The sequence below is a fragment of the Theobroma cacao genome, chromosome 9 (genome assembly GCF_053813885.1).
Source record: "Theobroma cacao isolate CCN51 chromosome 9, ASM5381388v1, whole genome shotgun sequence".
In the NCBI taxonomy this organism is placed as follows: Eukaryota; Viridiplantae; Streptophyta; class Magnoliopsida; order Malvales; family Malvaceae; genus Theobroma; species Theobroma cacao.
Window position 1 is genome coordinate 153,443 of NC_142647.1, and position 16,009 is coordinate 169,451.

The window sequence follows — 16,009 nt, forward strand, 5'->3', positions numbered from 1 at the left end:
AGTGTTACTACTACTAATACTTATCATTTTCTGGGTGACTTGGGGCCTAATTATTGGATCATGTATTATGATATGGGCTCAGCTGACTGGGCCACCAAGTCAGCGGTCACTGCTCAGCATGGACATATATAACCTAGGTTAGAAACAGAAGAAACCCTACCAAAACCCTCCCCTCCGGGCTCTGCTTCTGCTACATTCTTTGTGTCTTCATTTCCTTATTATTCCTATATAATCAAATTTTAAGGCAAAGCCAAAGCCAAAGCGAATAGATTTTGGTTTAGAGAAGAAGCAAGAATCAAGAAGCAGAAACAGAAACAGAAAAAAAAAAAAGAGAAAATGCCTCTAGGAGAGAGAGGAGGATGGGATAAGAGCGAGTCCAGGTACTGTGGGGTGGAGACCGAGTTCGAGGATGACGTCCCTCGCCTTTTGTCTTCCAATATCTCCTCTGGTGGCTTTGATTTTGTTGTGGCACCTTTGGTTTGTGCCTTTCTTCTTCTTCTTTCTTTTATGTTGAACAAGTAGGCAGTAGCCCACTCCAACTGCATTCTCGTTCAGATCTTGGTTGACGCTCAGACTCAGCCATGCATACTTTTCTTGTGTTATTTCCTCATTTCTGGTGGCTAGTTAGCCAGGCGTTTTTGTGTGTGAATGGTAGAAGGCTCACCTAAATCATGTTTTGGCGGCCTTTCTTGTGGAAACTGGATTCTTTTTCCACTTTTCGGCGGTCAACAACATTTCTTTCTTTCCCCCTTCCTGATGCTCCTTATTTTCCCTTCTCATCATATCAAATTACGAGTATTATTTCTTGAATGATACGCATACAGAAAATTCGCTTCTTTTCTGAATTTTTCCATTTTAGGGTGTATGCTACGTACCTGCTTTGTTTATTTAGTTCTCAATTTGGACTTTTTTTTTTATCTATACTAATTTTTCTTTTTGTCTGTTTTGAAAGCAAGAAAAATAGAAAGATTGAAATGAAGGGGGGAAAAGAAACTATTCTTTTATTTATGTTATTCATTTTCTAGCTGCACTTATTTTCCTTCCACTTATTTACACAGATGGATCCTACTTATAGACCCAGCTTGTTGGAAGTAGACATTGATAGCTTTCATGTTCTGCCATTTGCTGGGTCGGACTTAGTTTTGACTCCTGCCCAGTGGAGCAGTCACGTTGTCGGTATGAACATTTACTTGCATCCATTAGAATTTTAATCATGGCATTCTGAACACACTGTCATTAAGTTTTATTGTGAAGAGATTAAGGTAGTTGAAAGACATTGGGTATATCAGCAGTCTAAAACACTGGCTAATACAAGTAGACAAATTGTTCAGCTAAGGTAACCATTCTTAAAAACAAGTAGAATAGTACTCTGCATTTGCAATAAAAGGACAATAAAATGTGACTCCCTGGTCAGTTCAAGAAATGCAATTACTGATACTGAGCCCCTAGATCAAAGTAAAACAGACTTATAGTGTAAGTTGGCAGAATGTCTGTAATTAATCTCAAGCTTTGATAGTTACTATCTGTTTTCTATCCATTTTATGGTTGCTTTTATAAAGTGAATAATGGTACTCGTGTGACATTTTTGTCAACCATATGTTTATATCCATACCTCCTTGTAAGGATTTTAGATTCACTTGTCGCAGTTGCTAGCCATTGAATGTTTACATCAACCTGAGCTTGTTAGTGAAAGTCTCGAAATTTATTTAAATGCTATCAATAGCTTCTTGAAATTGTCCAGGAAAAATCAGTTCATGGATTGACTTGGATTCAGAGGATGAGATCCTTCAGAGGGATTCTGAGACTACCTTGAAGCAAGAAATAGCATGGGCTGCTCATCTATCCCTACAGGTGTGCATAATTGTAATATGCATTTTGTAGTGTTGTAAGGTTTTGCTTGCAGAGACATGCAGAAAGCTTTCTTTGCTTCTGATGTTCAAGATTAGTTGAAGAGTAATTTGATGCTTTTATTTTGAAACCAAACTTCACAATGTGATGAATTGTGGATTGACCTTATTTTCCAAGAATAAATTATCCTGTATTAGCATTCAATTTTAAATCATAATTCTAAAGTTGGATTTTTTTTTTTGGCTTACAAGATATTGAACTATAAAGTTGGATTAACAATACCACAAACATTGTAGATCTCATAAAGTTTTCATGGTCTATATACCACCTTGAAGGGTGTTTGTAAATAAAGATTCTAATTGCATTGAATGACTTCCATTTTTTTAAAAAAAGTCCTTTATTCTAATAGTATTGAGTAATTTATATATTAATATTATAAAATTTCAACTATTTATGCTTCAAATTTTATATTTCAAAAACATTTTTATTTATATATAATTATTATTTAAATATAAATAAAAGATAAGTACAACAAATGCTAGTATAAAATAAAGTAAAACATTAAGTAGGTTGCATAAGATGTTGGGGTTCATCTTGATGGTTGTAAAATGCATGACAAAATGTCATGTGTCCTCTAGTCCTTGAAAGAGATTTTTGGTTCTTTGATCGGCATCTTATGATATTCCATTTTACTATCTGCCGTAGGCATGCCTTCTTCCTTCTCCTAAGGGAGCATCCTGTGCTAATTATGCTCGATGTGTGAATCAGATTGTGCAGGGCCTAAGCAATATGCAGGTGGCTTTCTTTATCTGGATTTATAGTCAGAACCAATTTAATTTTTTGTGTCCTGTTCTAATAATTGCTTCTGCTCTTAATGTTCCTCACTTAAGCTGTGGCTAAGGATTCCACTGTTAAAAAGTGATGATGATTCACTGGATGTTGATTCTGATCATTGGGTGAGTGAAGTCTCTACTCTTGGTGCTGGCATCTTACCCTTGATGAACTGGATTGATCTATGCTGCGATTATCCTTTTACTATTTTCTATCTTGGTCTTCAATTAATTCCCAGAAAAAATATATATAAAATGTGTCTGAGAAAAAACTTGTCATTTTTATTCTATTGTCTACATCACTCATAAAACCTTCAAGTCTATAAATTTTTTGGAGTTATTTTTAACTAAGAGAGTAGGGTTGCAAAGAAGTGAGTATAACATATGTGCTTTCAATAGTTACCTTTCCCCCTTTTTGCACAGATGGATTCTTGGGAACTTTGGAATTCATTTCGACTAATCTGTGAACACCATAGTCAACTGTGTCTTGTCCTTGATATTCTGTGAGTTACCATGATTGGTTTTATTTTTATTATTTGACCAGACTTATGAGTTAAAACAAACAGTTTTAGTAATGATTGGTTTTACTCTAGGAGTACACTACCTTCTGCAAACTCAATTGGACGGTGGTTTGGAGAGCCTGTTAGAGCAGCCATAATACATACTGATGTAAGTATGCCATGAGGTTCTATTTACTGCTATTTTTTATTCAGAAGAGCTAAGTTCCAACCCCACCATCCCATAAGACTAAAACTCTTCTTTAGATTTTATTTAGTTTTAGTACAGATTATTCCATGTTTCCCTGGATTTTTAATGTACTACCTTTTCCAGTCTTTCCTGAAAAATGCACGAGGTTACCCATGCCTATCAAAGCGCCATCAGAAGCTAATTACTGGATTTTTTAACCATTCTGTACAGGTATGAGAACCAGGTGCAATCTTATTTGATTTTTATGTCATTTGAGGATTTTTTTTTTAGTTTTTTTCCTGGCAGTCCAATGTAAAAGCTTGCTTGCTGCTTTGTTTTAGACCGTAGCATGTTATGCTGTGATATTTAGATTTTTATGTTATTATTATTATTTGTTTTGAAAATTCACCTATCATTTTTCTTGGAAAATGTCTTGACAGATGGTTATTTCTGGAAAACCTGTGCATGGTATTCCTGGAGCAACTACAGGCGCAGCTGCTAATCATATTGATAACAATGTGAACAGTAAGTTCCTATCTTCTGTCAGAATAGCTTGCTGAGTGGCAGGGGGGTCTGATGTTGAATAAGCTCCATTTCATCTTGCATAAATGCAGGTATGCAAAGACATCCTCTCAGGTCATATTTGGATTATGTCGGTTATCTTTATCAAAGGATGGAACCACTCTCCGAGCAAGATCGTATTGAGGTCTCTTTCTTTCTCTTTCTGAATAAACATCAAGGCAAGTTAATTCTGTGCTATTGCCTTCTAACTCTTTCATTCTCATATGTCAGCTTGGTTATAGGGATTTTTTACAGGCTCCATTGCAAGTGAGTTTTCTTTGCCTTATTTTCTCTTCTGATTCACAAGCTTTCCCTTTGTGTTTGCAGATATTATTTCTTTTCTATTTCTGCTAAGAGAAATGCTAGAGTGTCTGATTTTTGACTACTCACAAGAAATAAATGCCCATATATTTATCACTTATATGCCATTTATGAGTAGTTGGATGGTCCGAATGTTGGACAAAATAGCATTACTCTTTTGCAAATTTCTTGCCAATATTATTATTATTATTTCAGTTAAAGGTTGGTTGATTATGCTATTTCAATGCAGCCTCTGATGGATAATCTGGAGGCTCAGACCTATGAAACGTTTGAGAAAGACTCGGTGAAATATATACAGGTAAATACTGTTTTGTTCCTTTAAAAATAATTTGTTTAATAACTTTTTTGTTGGTGGGACTCATCTTATAGTGTTGACTGGTGGCAGTAGTTATCTATTATTATGTTTTCATATTTTGCAATCTAAACAGAGGTGTGCTTATGTTTTGCTAGTATCAAAGGGCAATCTGTAAAGCATTACTGGACAGGGTCCCTGATGGGGAAGCATCAACATTAACCACTGTAAGCTACCTTTTTATCACAAATCATAATATTCTGATTTCTCTGTTTTGTATCACATCTGATCATCTTGTTTCCATATTGGCTTTTCATGGATCTGATGCTCACAAGATTTCTCATTCTTGATATTGGTGTGTCTTCTACTTGTGGAAGGTGTTGATGGTTGTGGGAGCAGGACGAGGACCCCTTGTGAGGGCATCATTACAGGTAAATTCCTGTGTCTTTTGCAGAATGGGCATGCTGATTTATGCAATTTCTTTCTATTCTGATGTGCATCATCACAAGATATTCTTTTTGTTGGTTTGATAGGCAGCTGAGGAAACTGGACGCAAGCTTAAAGTTTATGCTGTGGAAAAAAATCCAAATGCTGTGGTCACGCTTCATGTGAGATGCAGATTCTAGTTATTATGTTTCAAGTTGTGATACTCTGCAGATAATGCTCTGATAATTTGCTAAGACATTATGCTGGCAGCGTATGACTTTTGTTCCTGGATAATTACTTTGGATGCCCTGAATTAGAAATGTGGACTGTTTTTTTGTTCTTTCCTTGTCCAAATTTGTTGAACATTCATTTAGTTTTCAATTTTATTTAAACAGAGTTTGGTTAAACTGGAAGGGTGGGAAAATGTTGTTACCATAGTGTCTTGTGATATGCGTCTTTGGAATGCTCCTGAAAAAGCTGACATCCTGGTACGTGAATATTTATACATTGTGTTCTATTTTTCACTTTTTACTCTCATATTGCCTTTTCTTACATTTTCATATTCTTTGACTTTACTATGCTGGTATCTAGGTCAGTGAATTGCTGGGATCTTTTGGTGATAATGAGCTGTCTCCTGAGTGTCTTGATGGAGCCCAACGGTTTTTGAAGCAAGATGGAATCTCAATACCCTCATCGTATGTATATTCTTCTTTTATGAAGCAGCGTGGCAATTTATAATTCATTTTTCGAAGGAGGATTCAGCTGAATTCTCTATCGATGCTTCTTAAGGCCGAACCTCATGTAGGTAGAGATCAATACCTGAAATTTTGGGATAACAATATCAGAGGTCACCAGATTTGTCACTGTCACTTGGCTTTCTCAATTTGAATTCTTAACAATTGGTAACCTTTGGTTCTATAACCAATTGGGTCATTCTGTTAACTTGCATATCAACCATATTAGGAACCATGTCAACTGCGAAGGTCACCAACAAACTAAGTAAAGTTCAGTAACAATAACTGAAAATCATGAAGTCATGGTGACTGAAAAATCTGAAATGCATCTTGTTGTGATATGCCTCTCTCAGGTACACAAGTTTCATCCAACCAATCACTGCTTCGAAGCTATATAATGATGTATGCCCTTGTATATATGCTATACTATTTCCTGGTATGTTCTTTTGAAGTTTGTCTTCAAAAAACTTATTTTTTCCTTTTTGTTGTTTTCACAGGTGAAGTCACATAAAGATATTGTCCACTTTGAAACTGCTTATGTCGTCAAAATGCACAGTATTGCCAAGCTTGCTCCTTCAAAACCTGTGGGTTTCCACTTATTGAGTCTTGCATGCTTATGAAACACCAGAATTGTGTTATTTTTAACCTGTCTTTTTGTTTTTCCTTGTACAGGTATTTACATTTAATCATCCAGATTACTCAACTAAGAAAAGCAATCAACGTTACAAAAAGCTTCAGTTTGTAATACCACGAGACACTGGATCAGCCATTGTACATGGTGTGTAGTAATAAAGTCTATTTCATTTCCTTTCAATAAATGTTGTAGAAAAACTATATCATGCATAGATCATCATTTTTTTGGAGTTTTCGTGGAGTCTGGTTTACACTATTTTAATGAGTTGGATCTCTGTCCATTTCAAGAATAATCTTAAAAATGTTCTTTCAAAAAATGGAATAATCTTAAAAATAAGTGTAGCAAATAGTAATACAGGATGAGAACCTTACCTCTTGTTGTCTATGACCTCATGTTATAAATGTTTATTTGCATTATGATAATATTCCAGTTTGTCACAGATTTGATATATTATACTATTTTCAGGTTGACAATACTAGGTTCACAGCAGTCCTTTAAACTTATGAAGTGCTTAATCTTGATGAAACTTTAGAAATGTTAGTTTTCCACTAGTGGATAGTACTTCATATTTAGTTTAGTATGTAATTATATGCAACTGATAATTGGTAGTGATTTCTTTATGTTGGTGATGGATGCTAAAGTCACAATGTGGAATGAAGCAGCATTTTACAGGGTGCAAAATCCTTCAACCATTACCTATAGTAGCATTGTGGGATGTAGTATAGAAGCAAGGTAGTAGAATCACCAATAGACGTGAATAATTTATCTCATCCTACAGGGATCTGGGAAAGAAAAGAAGATAAATAGGTATTGGTATATTTGTTTGTGGTGGAGTTTAAATTCATAAGCCACACACAATCTAAAGTTGAATTGAGAAGAAATGGTTGGATGAATACCGGCATTGAAGCTTTAGGATTTAGCATCCGACCTTGTACTGCCTTGAAAATTCTGGTAGTAGATTGGATACCAATTACTTATACTCTAATGTTTTTCTTACTCATGATTACAAAATTGCATGCATGTTAATTTTACAGAAAACAGTTTTCTTAAATGAAAATCATAGTACATTTTCATGTGATAAGTTTTGGACCTGACTTCTGTCTGCAAACCTGATTAAAGGATTTGCTGGCTACTTTGATGCAACACTCTACAAAGATGTACATCTTGGTATTGAACCATCAATGGCCACGCCAAACATGTTCAGCTGGTATGCAATTCTATTTTTCTTGAATTCATGTGTGAAGGGCTCATAAGTTTGAAGCTTGTTTATCTTAGAAGAAATATGGAATCAGACATTTTCAAGTTGCATAATTAGTTAGAGGAAGCCAGTGCAATATTGAGAAAATAAATTGACAAACTTTGACGCAACCATTGTTTGCCTTTTAACTTTGTGGAACTGTGTATCTGATCTGCTATCTTGCAAACATCTGCAAATAAGTCCCACAAAAGAACCGCAAATATGACTTTGGGTTGGGTAATAATTTCAGCAAACATTTCAGCAGCATGAAGTATGGATAGCCCTAAACATAAGCAACTGGATCTCTTGTTTTTGCTGAGTGACCACTAGAACGATGGTGGTTTTCTTTTATTTTACAGTCTTTGCTCCTTTTTGTTGTTAAAGATATTTACTAAAGCTTCTTAGTGGGGTGGCAAGAATGAGACAAAGACTTAAGATTATTTAAAATTCAGAACCATTGAACTGCCTAGCACCTATACAGAGCTTTTAAACTTAATGAGCCTACTAAAATATGAGATGCATTATCTTCTATATCCAATTTTTACAAAACAAAAACTGGATGTTCTTTCCTTTGTAACAAGGCTTCCCCGAAATTGACAATTTTGGGTTTTGTGTTTTGATTCCATCAAGGTTTGCAATATTTTTCCCACTAAGGAAACCAATATGTGCACAGCCTGGTTCCCCGCTAGAAGTACATTTTTGGCGTTGTTGTGGTTCTACCAAGGTGAGTCATTTTGTCTATAATTATTATGAGTTTCCTTTTCTAATATTAGATTTATTATTTTCAAAGCCTGAATTCCTAGTTTGTTGTAAAATTAAAAGTGTAATTGATTGGGTGGGCGCAGGTTTGGTATGAATGGTGTGTGACGTCTCCTTGCCCATCGCCTATTCACAACAGCAATGGTCGGTCGTACTGGGTGGGCCTTTAGAGGGAGCTCGCTTCCAGTTGGGTGGAGGGAAGATGTATCGCTTCATAACATGTCAAAGTAGCAGAGGCATGATCTTGGAAACCTAAGAGAGAAAAAAAGGCTATGTTTTCCAGCCTCGAGTAGATGTGAATGCACAACAGTTATCAGTGTCCTGGGGGAGTTACATGGTGTAATGGTGCTTGTGATGTCATTTTCAGAGTACAATGGAATGACGTTTGGCCATTTAAGATGATTAAAAGAAATTATCAGTGTCCTGAAGTGGATGGAATGACGTTAGGCCATTTTCTGAATACAGCAGACAGTTATCAGTGCCCTGCTTGCCTTTTGCCTGTTTATCTATGTAAATAATTATTACAAACAGAAAAAGACCTTTAAGATGATTAAAACAAATCACATCTTTTATGGCATCATTGATCCAAATCCCAAAGAAGAAAAAACAGTTGACAGGTCCGTCAAAGGTTTAGTTGCCAAATTCATCAAGAATTTTGAAGTTGCTGATGAACCCAGTTGTTGTAATCTTGCACTAGCTGCTGAAGAAGCGAAGGAACAAGTCCATCCACGAGAGCCTGCATCATTCTGTTCATGGGAGATACAAATGAAAATCCATCCCATATTCCTACTAATTGCACTTCATCTTGACCGGCCTCTATGCAACTTAATTACTCATGAAATATATATATATATATTGTATTAAGATAGAGAAGCTACTTCATTTTTGCAACCCCCCAAAACACAAGTTCTTTGAATTGATGATGTGCATCCACTCCACAATACATATACATAATCCTAGCATCTGCGTGATTACTGCAATGAACATCTGCATTTCTTGCTGTATCTATCTTGTTGATAAATACATAATCTATGCATTATATGGCAAAATCCATAGACTACGCCATCCCACCAGTAAACTCATATTTTATTAAACCAAAAATACTTACAGATTTCCTGGACGCTCAACAGCTGAAATTGGCAGTGAAGTAAATGGTCGTGTGTAAATCTGTTTACAAAGGTCAGCATCATTTGTATGTTATCAAAGTGAAAAAGACTAAGCAGCTCAATACCAGGCAGAGAAAAGATGAGATAAACATATGTACAAGCAAATAATTTCAGCACACTAACATGTTTAAAACAGGAACACCATCATATTATCATGCTGCTGTTCTCAAAAATATGACCAGAATCGAACTTTCAGAAATAAAAATATAACTCGACTCATATGAGCCCCCCATCCCAACTTAATGGGATTAGAGCTAACTTGTGAAGTAAAAGTATCTGGTGAAAGGCCCCAAAATCATGGTGACACCAACACCCTGAATACTTTGAAATTCCATTAAAACTGAACCGAAGAAGTGCAAGTTGAAGAAGCGGGTGTATTTGACGTAGTCTGCTTCCTCTGTGGTCGAGAAGCTGGATCTAGACCAAACTTTTCATATTGGCAGATAGAACTAGAGCATGGCTGCATAGGGGAGAATGAAAAAACCCAATCTATCACTACTATAAAGCTCAGTGAACTGAATACATCCATCAAGATTCACTACTATAAAGCTCAAACAGTTGATCAGGTCCTCCCTTGTCGACTGTCACTTTAAGTGAAAATTGAACTCAACCCATGCATGAGACTTTTGTCATGCAACAACAATAAGCCTTCACTTGGTAGGAGACTAAAGTGAAAAGAGAAAATTGTTGCGATGTCATCCCCCTTCTATTCCATTCTATGAACCAAATGTGCCATAAATGGAAAAATGTTTTGCTATCTATCCACTTTTCCATCTTATCTACCAAGCACATGGTAGAAAGAGAAAAAAGCTCACTCCTATCTCCTCTCTCAACTTTCCTTCCCTCCACCTCTTTCTCCTCCTTATCAAAACTTGAATGACTTTGGAAGACAATTTCACAATTTCTTATACATTGTCAATGTGGCAGCATCTCAGGACCACACAAGAACCAGGAGAAGCATGGCATGTTGATATTAGAGAACAATGCTTTGTCAATGGGTGCAACCAAAATGTAATTTTCAGATTACTGTCATGATCTGTCAAGGAAATAAGATAACAACCTCAAGACTTAGATTCAACTTGACATTAACCTCCAAAAATGGTTCAGAAATATCTGTGTCCCAAGTAATATGATTTATCATAGAAGCTGCAAAATTGAAAGCAACATTAATTGTGATAAATTAGTAACAAATACTCATTTTATATGGCATAACATGGATTCTTGAAAATCCTAAAAACAAGTTCGGAAGTTCATAATTAATTTAGTGACAAGAAAAATCTTGATAGGCCCTCCAATTTCTAATAAAAAGCTTACATGGTTAATAAGGATACAATTGAATGAAATCTTGCCTAGTGTAAAGCAAAAATTACTTCATTTAATCAAAATAATTTTCAACCGTTAAATACATGCAATCTGGTTTTTACAACAATAGGTTTAGCACTATGAAAAAACCTATTGATTTTACTTCATACACAACATCTATCACTCTAATGAATACCAAAGCTATATAAGCCCAAAGATATACAAAGGCCATAAGTACCTGAAAAATAGTCATTTTGGCGTTCCACAACTTTTGAACCCTTGAACTGCATATACATTAGCAACAAGCGTATAAAATTTTCAGCAGCCATCAAACAGAATATGACTAACAATGACCTTCATTTTTCTTTTTAATACTTAACAAGGATCTACATTTATGTCATCCATTTGCATATCACTAGATTCTGGATTCAGTGAAAATAGACTATATGTCATTCTTATCATAATCATAAACTAACAAGCACAACAGCAAAAATTGGCATTTTGTTGTTGAGTGTCACTTATTTATGTGTATTCTTTTGTGTTGTGAGCAAGCAGAAACCAGCTTGATTGAGGAAAGAAGTCTTTCCGTACAACAATATTTTCATAGGTTGATCTGTTCAAATTTTGGGCATTCTTCACTTTTGTACTGGAGCTTCAATGCTCATGGGTAAATCACCAGATGATAGATTTTTTTACACCCACCTTCTACAATATCTAAATAGAGGATAGAAGCTCACCTTGCAAGAAAATAACTCCACAGTGCAATCTTCTTTTGTGGGGATCACTCGCAAGTCAAGTACAGGTGTTGCTTCAAAGTTGAAGAAGGCAAGTTTTGGAAGTGTGCACCTGCACAGCAGGCAAGAAAAATCATTTCTGCAGCTATTGAAAAGACAAAGAAGATGGGAGATAAAAGGCATCAAACCTTATTAAGACCTGAGGTTCAAGAATTTTCTAAGGTTAATGGTTTAGGATGACTGAGAAAGTAACTTGGAACGGATTCATTAAAAATCAGTTCCTTTTCTTTCGAGGAAAAAAAAATTGTCAGGCCATAGACTGAATACAACAAGAGTGGAGTTTAAAAATATATAATTTTTCCAAATCAAGGGTCGGGAAGTGAATCTCCTAACATTTACTTTCGAGGCAGAGCCAGAAAGGGTTTCTATCATCTTTGTTATGGAAATTTATTTAGTGAGATACTATGTTTTGCCTAGACAGCAATGGGGTGGAACAGTAGTAGAGGAAGAAGAACATGAATGATGATGGCAAATAAATAGTAGCAGTAGCAGTATGAGAATGAGACAAGGGAGGAAGGAAGTTGACCTGTATGCATTGGTGTCAAGATACTGAAAGTTTTGCAAGGCACTAGTGTTTAATATTGCTTGGATCCCAGATGGGTGGCTTAAAAAGTGGCTAATATGATAAGCTTGGCGGCCCTTGGAAGTGTCATCATAAACCGGAAGCTCAACTCTTTGGATCCTTGAGGCAGACAAATTCGCTTGCTTTGCATTAGCTGAGGCTACAATATGACTGGCTTGAACTTGATGCAGGTGTAGTTGGTCGGGGAGAGTAGCGTTCCTGAGTCTGAGACAGAGAGAAAGCATGTTTTGTATTTCAGGCAGGAATTAGTAGTAATAATTTACTTTATGAGGCATTAGCATCACATAAGAAGCAATCTCAACAGTCAACAGTACTGCTCTAACACAAACAACCTGCTGCTGCTGCTCAAGGTCCATCCACTTGCGGTGTTGCTCGCAGTTACCGTAGCCATCATCCCCAATTACTAGCCTCAAAACAAAAGGACAAGCTGAGTTGAGATTTGACACTTGTTATTTTACTTATACAGTGCAATCTGCAAAGTCAGCAGCAACACTTTTGCGTTTTGTCCTGCAGAGAAAGTTGTTGTCGGCCTCGCGGGATTTTTTTATTTTTATTGCAAGTGTCGTTCACTTGTGTAAGTCTGTGAAACCTTTTCCCAAAATAGTACAAATATACATACATATACATATATATATATATATATATATATATATATATATATATATATATACACACACACACACACGAACGACTTGCTTCAGGTAATAAGATGCACGTCTTTATTCATTTATAGACATTAATGGACGTCTTGCTTGCTTCTACCAACAATTCTTTTAGGTATATGAGTTTCTAGAAAGCTTTGCTTTTCTGCATATAGAAATGACGACCATCCCTCCAAGATGCATACATACGTACTCCTACTAAAGTTTCCAAATTGAGGGACAATAACCCCAAACGTTGCAGACATGAAAATTTTTCCTTTTATTTTTCCCCAGGGATGAATATGCGAGAATCTCAAGTGTTTCTTTTTAGTTTGGCTCAATGTAATGCAACTTAACTTGCACATCAAATAATTCCACTCGTATGACAACAAAAGGGTAGTAATCCCACGGCCAATGGTGGCAAAGGAGTCCCCTTCCTCTTTTCAAATGTCATACCACCATCATCGCCCATCCTCTTCTTATCCTCGTAAAATTGAATTTTAGTTACAAGATGGTACACTGCAACAATTTTTCCCTCTCTGGAAAGTTTCTAATTGTGAAACAGATAGGATTGAATACCTAAGGCAGAGCGGCTCATAAAAGATACAGTTATAACCTTCCTAAGCTAGCTACGACCTCCAGCTACAACTCACCTATCACCTATCTACGCACCTTCTGAATTACCCTTAGCTTAGCACTTCTACACCGACGGTTGAGCCCTTCTTCCTTTTCAGATGGTGTTAATGGCCTCTTGGTAAGTATTGTTCCATTCCAACCTTGTATTGTCTGTCGAATCCATGCTTCATTTTGATTATTGTCACTTTTCACCTTTCTCAAATCTCCTATATCCTCACTACCATCCCCACTTTCCATGCAGCAATCAATGATTTTAAGAAATGTTTGTTTCACAATTCTGTCCTCCAAACTGTGGAAAGAAATGACAGCAAGCCTACCCCCAGGAGCAAGGCAATCAAAACAAGCATACAAGGAGTCCTCCAGTGTCTTGAGTTCATCATTGACAGCGATTCTTAGGGCTTGAAACACTCGTGTTGCTGTCTTTACCCAACCTTGCCTGCCTCCTGTGTCAATTTAATTGCATGTTATCCATCCAGTAGAAATAAGCACAGCAGATTGTGTCCATTTAACAAACAAAAAGCCTCACCATTTGGACCCAGTCCTTAACTTATTGGCCACATTTCAACACAAGTAAGAAAATTTAAACACGAATCATGAAAAGCACAAAACTACACCAGATGAATGGAGAGGAAACCTACCTCTCGTTCTAGGATTCACACTCCGAATAACATCAACCAGTTCACCAGTGGAATGCAATCCACCTTGTAGGCGGGCCTGAATTATCTTATTTTGAAGCAACCACCAATTGCTTTCTTCTCCATAATCCCGAAGGATTCTTCCCACTTCAATGTCTGGCCAAGAATTTAATATGTCTTCTGCTTTCAGACTAGCCTGTCATAGACCAGTTAGAGTTAATTAAGTGGAAAAAAAATATTAAAGATTCTGAGATGTTTAAACACAAATTTCATCTACATGCACAATTGAGTGAACAGATTGGGTAGCAGATAAGTTGCCAATGTTTTGATATATATGATCAATGAACCAAGGTAAGCAATTTAGGATATGACATACTATAAATTTGCCCAAAAAGTGAACACATTTTAGGTAGCAAAGGAATCAACATCCATAAAGTTTCCTATGGCAGTGAGAAGAAATAAAGCAAAATTTTAACTCGACTGGCAGAAAGATGAACAAATTGCAGCGAAAAGGTAAAAGCAGAAAAGCATCATGATGAACATGTGTAAAATCACCAGAAAAGTTGAAAACTTGAAATGTAGATGTGGTAGAGGGAAAGAAACAATAACGAAAAACCATGCGGTGTCTTGTGAATGGCGAGAGGTCTTACTCTTAAGTCTTACCTGAGGATCCATGCGCATATCAAGAGGTCCATTAGCAAGCACACTGAAACCTCGCTCGGGATTGTTGACCTGCGCAAAAGCAGAAAAGGGAGACGATGAAGGATAATGACGGAGGAGGGAGGAGGGAGGAGGGAAGAGGGAAGGCAAGAAAACCTGCATGGATGACATTCCTAAGTCCATTAAGATGCCATCGACTCCCGAAGAGAAGATGTCGGGGTGGACAACCTGCCTGAGAAGGGATTTGATGTGTCTGAAATTGTCCAGAAATGTGAAAGCTTGGAAGTGAGGATGAGGATGAGAGTGGGACAGAGAACGGATGCGAGAACAAGCCATATGGAGTGCAAGAGGATCCACATCCATTCCAATGAAAAGCTTGAGTTCAGGGTGGGCCTGGATTATCTGACATTATATGGTGAAGATGAAGCACCAATTTGTTAGTATAGAGGAGAGGAGAAAAACCTAATATTAACACTCCGCAGTCCACACACATTATTATATAGTAAAGAAAGAGATTAGACCGCGGAAGCATGACCACCAGCTCCAAGAGTACAGTCCACAAAAGAGCAGAGAGGCTTTGAATTTGAAGAGAAGACATCAAGCACTTCACCCAACATAACGGGAACGTGGGTCTGGGTCTGGGTCTGCTGCATCATCACTGAAGTAGAAGAAGAATCATCCTCCTCCTTCTCCTCAATCTCAATATCGCAATCCCTGAGTGAACGGGTCCTTCTCTTTTCTTTCTCCAACGCGTTTGCATTCCAATTGCCCTTTTCTTTCTTCTTCTTCTTCTTCTTACTTGTATCAGTAGAGATGCTTCTACAAGCAGATCTCACGAGAGCACAGGATTTTGTGGGATGACGGACCGCTGATACCGATGCCGGTGCCGAAAGTGATGAAACAGAAAAAGAAAAGGAAGAAGACAACATCATCAGCATCATTTGCTTTGCCTTTGCCGCCATCGATTCTAAACCCAGATCTATCATCATCTCGATCAAGCAAATGCAGCCAGGGATAAAGTGAGCCATAAACCAACCACTAGGCCTAGAAGGCTAAAACCTTTGGGCCTCGTCCTTTTCCCAGACCCCATGGCCTTACGACTTTGTGCTTTTAATAATATACACTAATCATACTTCAGATTCTAATTCTACCACGATTTTTCTCTCAATGGAAGAAAACAAAACATGCGAATGAAATTGTATTTTAATTTTTGTTCATTTTTAATCAATTATTTCACCATTATTATTATTATTATAAAGTAAA

At 36.8% G+C, this 16,009-nt stretch overlaps 3 protein-coding genes across 4 annotated transcripts; 1 reads left to right on the plus strand and 2 right to left on the minus strand.

Annotated features, from left to right (window-relative positions):
- The first annotated feature begins 131 nt into the window (after positions 1–131).
- On the plus strand, positions 132–8,810 carry SKB1 (SHK1 binding protein 1). Its single transcript, XM_007011425.3, has 23 exons — positions 132–477; positions 1,059–1,176; positions 1,742–1,851; positions 2,554–2,643; positions 2,739–2,804; positions 3,102–3,181; positions 3,272–3,347; positions 3,510–3,596; positions 3,806–3,890; positions 3,980–4,071; positions 4,158–4,193; positions 4,477–4,545; positions 4,698–4,766; positions 4,917–4,970; positions 5,073–5,147; positions 5,361–5,453; positions 5,557–5,660; positions 6,053–6,101; positions 6,197–6,283; positions 6,372–6,477; positions 7,453–7,540; positions 8,201–8,294; positions 8,416–8,810. Exons 1-23 carry the CDS (start codon positions 337–339, stop codon positions 8,497–8,499), a joined length of 1,953 nt encoding a protein of 650 aa, XP_007011487.3. The 5' UTR covers positions 132–336; the 3' UTR covers positions 8,500–8,810.
- Positions 8,749–12,742, minus strand: LOC18587571 (DUF1997 family protein, putative (DUF1997)). Of its 2 annotated transcripts, none has more exons than XM_018127185.2 (7): positions 12,504–12,742; positions 12,118–12,378; positions 11,535–11,643; positions 11,036–11,081; positions 10,556–10,641; positions 9,438–9,496; positions 8,749–9,075 (listed from the first exon to the last, which is right to left on the minus strand). In XM_018127185.2, exons 1-7 carry the CDS (start codon positions 12,566–12,568, stop codon positions 8,976–8,978), a joined length of 726 nt encoding a protein of 241 aa, XP_017982674.2. In that variant the 5' UTR covers positions 12,569–12,742; the 3' UTR covers positions 8,749–8,975. The 2 variants fall into 2 exon arrangements, with proteins under 2 accessions (XP_017982674.2, XP_017982675.2); XM_018127186.2 differs by having other exon boundaries at positions 12,507–12,739.
- A 329-nt stretch (positions 12,743–13,071) lies between these two features.
- Positions 13,072–15,937, minus strand: LOC18587572 (mraW methylase family protein). The gene is made up of 5 exons (XM_007011428.3): positions 15,268–15,937; positions 14,903–15,148; positions 14,750–14,818; positions 14,090–14,282; positions 13,072–13,894 (listed from the first exon to the last, which is right to left on the minus strand). The coding sequence occupies exons 1-5, from the start codon at positions 15,772–15,774 to the stop codon at positions 13,476–13,478; spliced, it is 1,434 nt and encodes a 477-aa protein (XP_007011490.2). The 5' UTR covers positions 15,775–15,937; the 3' UTR covers positions 13,072–13,475.
- Positions 15,938–16,009: the final 72 nt, after the last annotated feature.